This window comes from Natator depressus, chromosome 7, assembly GCF_965152275.1.
Source record: "Natator depressus isolate rNatDep1 chromosome 7, rNatDep2.hap1, whole genome shotgun sequence".
Taxonomy (NCBI): Eukaryota; Metazoa; Chordata; order Testudines; family Cheloniidae; genus Natator; species Natator depressus.
Genome location: NC_134240.1, coordinates 101,518,923 through 101,524,922, shown reverse-complemented (window position 1 = coordinate 101,524,922; position 6,000 = coordinate 101,518,923). Strand labels below are relative to the sequence as shown.

Genomic DNA, 6,000 nt, shown 5'->3' with positions numbered 1-6,000 from the left:
GCAGTTAGAGGCTGGTTTCTTGGGGCAGGGGCAGCAGTGGGAGGCTGGTTTCTTGGGGCAGGCTGGTTTGGGCAGGGGCAGCAGTGGGAGGCTGGTTTCTTGGGGCAGGCTGGTTTGGGCAGGGGCAGCAGTGGGAGGCTGGTTTCTTGGGGCAGGGGCAGGGGCAGGCTGGTTTGTGGTGGCCTGGGCGATCGCGCTGCCAGGCCCTTGGGGAGCCGCACATCCCGCTCTCACCCTTGCCGGGGCAATCTCGGCGGACGCCGGGCAGGCAGTGGCTGCTCCAGCGGGCTTGCAGGGGGCTGGGACTCCCAATGATGACTCCGCCCGCACCACATGACTTCTCCATCCGCAGGAGCAAACTTTTCCCGTCCCGCGGCTGGAAAATGGCGGCTTAGGAGCAGAGTCCCCGCATCCCATCCCGGTTCGGCGGCTGTCGTCGCGGCTCCCCAGCGCCTGACTGGCTGAGAGCCTCGCCCAGCGCCATGACTCGCTGGGTGCCCACCAAGAGGGAGGAGAAATACGGCGTGGGTGAGGCCCTCTCCTCCGCTCCCCCGGGATCCCGCTTGTTGCGCTTTATTTGTGAGGCTCAAACTTTGCACAAGTTTGTTCCTTTCCCGGGAAAGCCCGGAGTCGGCGCCGCCTCCACCCCGCACAACTTCTCTGCTGGAGCATTTCCTGCTCCTGGCCTCTCCCCGGGGGCTGCAGCCTTTTCTCCCTTTATTTCCTTGCCGGGGGCTTATTGTCCGCATTGGCGCCGCGGCGAGCTCCGAGGGGCGGGCGGGCGAGCTCCGCCGGTGGGATTGCCCTGCGCCGGAGCTCGTGGCTGCTTCAGCCCTTGGCACTAAACCGGGAGGAGGGGGCGGGCGGGCGCGCCTATTCCCTCGGCAAAGGCCTTGCGTAGCGGGGGTGGGAATGGGGAGCCGCCGCCGCTGCTGCCGCCGCCGCCTCTCTGAAACTCACATTGGAAACCGCATTTTCTCCTCAGGATTGGCTTGCACTGCCGTGCTGGCAAGTTGCTGGCTGGGCATTATTACCACCCTCCTTAAAAAAATCTCTACAGTTCTGTCCCTCCACAGGACAAGCCTGGCTTTGATTTTGTCGTCTTTGACCTAGGATGAGCCTCTCTGTAGCCGATTCTCGTTCACTGAGTCAATTTTTCCTTTAGTTAGGCAGCCTAGTTGCAGTGGGTTTTGACTCCTGCACTGTGAGCGCAGGTGTTGTTATCGGTGTATTATGGGTTTGTTACCCCCTTTGGATTTGCTGCTTTGAATCCCTTAAATGCCTGGTTGGGAAACCTGGGAGAGGGTATATTTCAGTGGTCACGGCAAACAAGGCTGTTAGGGGTTATTGCCCTGTCACTTTTTTTTGGGCTCCATTTTAGATGGGGCACAATTGTTACACAGTTTATTTCAGATTTATTAAAATAGCTCTCTACTGCTCATAGCTGAATAAAATGTAAAATTCCAGAACTGATTCCAGACATTTTAGAGGGTGTTTACTTGACTCAGTTCCTCTCCCTTGGGAGACCATTCATGAATATTCAGTACGTGAATTGTAGTGCGTACCCTGCACAAACGAACGTTTTGACAACACTGAGCGCTGGCTAACTTTGCTGTTACACATTAAGAGAAGCAAGGTTTGGGGTTAGAGGGAGAAAAGGGCACCCTATTCTGCAGAAAACACTTTTAGATATTTCTCAATTTCTATCTTCACATCTTCTGTCTCTCTTAAATGAGAGAGAGAGGAACTACAGCTGGCTTTTAATTAAAAAGTCTCCATAATAAAGTCAGTGTCTTGGCAGAATGTTTAGATGACCAGAAACTTCCTGAATTTCAAGGTAGACCATTTCATCAAAAACATTTGCTATGAGTAGAAGGGAGCAGACTATATCTTACTGGCATACGTAAGAGTGTTTCTCATGAGGAAGGAAATATAAAATATGGTATTCCATTTGGAAATGTTAATGTGAGAGACTTTTTTTTCAATTTGTGGATTCTCTTAGAAATATTGTTTGCAAATGTGAAAATGAATTTTATTTCATCTGGTTCAGTGCCTAAACCTTTTTTTTTTTTTTTTACTTGAAGAACCACTGTACGTAATGGAGAAGGAAGTTCTGAGACTGGGAGGAGTATAGTGAACTTTAGGGGTTTGTTTTTGGTAGTGCATAGCTTTTAAAATTTCACGTCTTTGTGTTAGACCCTGGTTTAGTAGTAGACCCTTATTACCTAGATAGTAAATGGAGCAATGCTTTATGTGTAAGACACAACTTCAATTATAAGGAAATAAAAAAGGAAATTCAAAAATTAAGGCTACTAGTGGATCATTAACTCATCCCAAATGTATCTAAATACAGTATTTCAGATCACATTGTATATAGATTCACCTCTGTATATTCTGTAACTTTTTTAGGCATGATGGGATGAATTAAAGGGGATGCTATAAAGCTACTTGTTTATATTCACGTATGGATTTTATGTAAGGTCTTTCACAAGTACAGCAATGTGTAGTTCTGTTTTTCTGTCTCTTCTCCAGTATCACCAAGGTGCAGCTGGGAAGTTTAATGATAAAGAACAGACAGTTAATTCAGTTGTTGCTAATATATAGTGAAATCCAGTTAACTGAAAGTTTAAAAGACAGATGCTTGTCTGTTTAAGTGGAAAAGTCGTAATGGTTGAGTATATGTAAAATCTAGTAAATATGGAGGTGTTTAGTGATTTAGTGGGCTACTTGGGAAGTGGATTAAAGTTTGAACTGCAAGCTTCATATCTTGGTTTTTGGAATACTGGGATCTAGCACCAGTGCTAAGAGGCTAAAAATTGGAAGAGGAATCTGGAGAGCTTGCTTTCCAGGAGCCAAAGTGATGTCTTTTACTTTGGGGATGCGGTGGAATAGAGGGTAAAGATTAGAGGGGTAAATTAAGTTCTTTCACTAAATCTGGGTATCCATTGTGGGGAAACTATCACATTTTAGAGATCTAGACTTCACTGAATTAAAATTGAAACACTGCTTTTGATGTTTATAAAAGACAGAAGTATTTTGGAACTGGCTGCCGTACTAGTGTTGAATCAGTGTTTTCTCTCTTTAAAAATAGGTTCAGAGTCTGTAGCAGAATGGTGCAGTATCTATATATTTCTTAATTCTAAATATAAGTTTCTAAATTCTAAATATAAGATCTTAGAAAAACCTCATTCTTTTATTTGGTATAACAGCTTCCTGGGGCTCCCCCCCATATTAGCTGTGAGTGGTGATCACTAGCTACATTATGGAAATTCTCTAATGAATTTCAAGGGTGTAGGAGTTGAAAAGAGATGTATTGTTGCTGTGAAGGAAAATTAGATTTGATGCTAAGTGAACATAGACATTTTCATTTGCTTGCACTGTACTGTTAAAATCTGGCTCTCAAAACAGATTTAGGATGAATATCCTTTTTTCTGCATCACTGAATTTCCTTCTAAGGATGATTAATGTATTCAATTTGGTTACATGTGTTTTTCATGTCTTTGTATATTAAACTAGGAGACTTCTGTTTCTTGCCAGATTTTATGTTTTTGGGAAACCTAAAACTTCTGAAATGGTTTAAAAAGTGTTTGTGCATATCAATTCTGTATCAGTAAGAAATATTCTTGATTCATGGGAGTATGCTATTTAAATGAACATTTTCATAAAAAGAGGAGATAGCTTCCCATTCAAATATGCATGTGTTTATGGAAAAATCAATGTGATGTAAATGAACATCTTATTTTTTTTTACCAAATTTATGTGCAAGGAAAAGCTAGTTAAAAGGTTCGTAATAAAGTGTTCCCACTGAGATTTCTTTGATGAAAGTGGCTCGACTGACTGGCATTAAGTACATTAAAAATCTAAGATGTGAAAAGAGTCTTCAAACATCTTTCTTCTCACAGCTTCCCTTTGCTTCTTCGCCTCTTTTCCATCTCTTCTAACTCTCTCTCCCTCCCTCTTGCTCTCTTTTTCCTTTCTAAACTTAGCTGAGTGTTCTTTATTTCTACCCATATGGTGTAGCCTCTGACATCAGGGAGATCTTGATGGAATTATTGTGGAAAATGATGGATGAAGTGTAGTTGTTCTGAGTTTTCTAATTCAGTTGCCTCTTTCCATCAAAGAAGCAAAAATTCCTTTAAACAGCCTAACTACTTGCCATGCTCTGTCTTGGAAAATGCTGTTAATAACATTGACTGTGGAACAATATGATCTGACGATTTGAGAGTAAAACAGGAACATCTATCGCTTCATCAGTGGGATTGTTAATCCAACTGCAGTTGACTCTTAGTGATGTATATTAAATTAATGTTTAACCCTCTCACCATTATCTCATATGTGCTACCCTTAAGCAGGAGTAGCCATCAATAGTGGTAGGATTATAATGCTCCTTACATTTTGTTGTTGTTGTTTGTTACTTCTGTTGCAGTCATAGGAGCTCAGGAAAGTATTTTCTTTCCTTTGAGCTGTATGCTTCTGTATGTGACTAGTGTTTTTAATATATCAAGTTCAAAAAATTTACTAGTATGTTGATATGTATCTCAATAATTTATTCTTTGTATCTGTACTCATGGGTAGTGGTGTTCGTATGATACTGTAGTATGATATAATGTCCCAGAAATGGTGTTTCCTCTCTACTAACTTAATCTTTTGGTGTGGGATTTATAAACCATCATGAATATCCCATGCATGTACAAACTAAAATTGCTCCCTCTAAATGAAAGGCGTTGTAATGCAGTTTATAAATATCACAGAATGCAGTTGTAAGTGTGACTCAGCTTCATTTTCTGCAGGAGTACAGCACTTCATACTGGAGGAGGTCAGCCCAGGAATGGGTGTGGGGGAATGTGTTGTCTCTTAGCAGACTGAACATCATTATTGGATTAACACAGAGCATAATTGAAACCACTGTTATGATCAGTAATCCTACAGTTTAATGAGGTTATCTTCCCTCACTCTCACTCCACATGTAATATCTTAATTTTATATTTTGGCGCTCATCTCAAAACATTTCACAAAGATTATACATATAACACTACTGAAATACAGCAAACCCTGCGGGGCCAGCGAGAGGCAGATAGGCAGGCCAGCCAGGTGGATATACAGCATTCTGCACACAGTAGTGGAAGTGGTTTATAGGGGTCCAGAGATTCCATGTCTATCTTATCCGCTGTGGTGTTGTCCCAAGTGATCATGAGATACACCTACACAGTCCACCACAGACTTGCCTTAAGTGGGCACTGTAATTTTTGTGCTCTTTTGTCCTGGTCTGAGCTTGCCCTCATGCATGTCAAGAAGAGGAGCTAAGTGTGGTGAGCTGTCTTAGAAGACTCAAGATAAGTCTACAAAATATAGTAAATCTGAGTCTGTGTGACTCACGCCTGCAGATTCAGTGTTTCCAAGCCTGTGCTTCAGCATCCACTCTGTGTTAAAACCTGAGCCTCAGAACTATGCTGGTGTGTCCCTTCTGAACTACACAGACCTGAGTCAGAACTTCATCTTCTTTGGGCATATACTATCATATCCCAGGCTTCCTAGTGCCCTCATCTGCTGTAGTGTTGATTCATTGGGTTGTGGGAGAACTTGTCTGACTGTCCTGCTGGAGTTGACCAGAAGTGTTTTGGGTGGTTTTAACCACCCATCACATCCAGCTGAGACTTTTTGTGACCATATGCTCGCAGCAGCTGGAGCTACTAACATAGATCCCAACCTGGTGGAAGAATTGCATCTCATGCTGTTAATCCTATTTCCGGAACCAGGTGGAGCATCTGCAAGATGCTGGTGGACATTTTGTTGGTAGTTTTTGACTTGCTGAAGGCACCTCTCAGCAGTGCGTACTGACATGCCAGCTATGACCAAGCTGATGCTGCCCATTCCCATTGCCTTAGCTGCAGACTCCCACTATGGAGATCGGTGTTTCTAGAGCAGGGCTCCAGACTGATGGGTTCACATCACTATGTGGACCTGGGATGACCAGAACTTTTGCATGAAGAAGCAGATGTT

The 6,000-nt window shown here is 43.2% G+C and overlaps 1 protein-coding gene across 1 annotated transcript in view; it reads left to right on the top strand.

The window, feature by feature from the left end:
- Positions 1-287: 287 nt before the first annotated feature.
- Positions 288-6,000, top strand: part of DOCK1 (dedicator of cytokinesis 1) — a 540,600-nt gene continuing 534,887 nt past the window's right edge. The window contains exon 1 of the mRNA XM_074959164.1: positions 288-528. Within this exon, the coding sequence (XP_074815265.1) occupies positions 483-528 (46 nt within the window). The 5' untranslated portion in view covers positions 288-482. The remainder of the gene's footprint in view (positions 529-6,000) is intronic.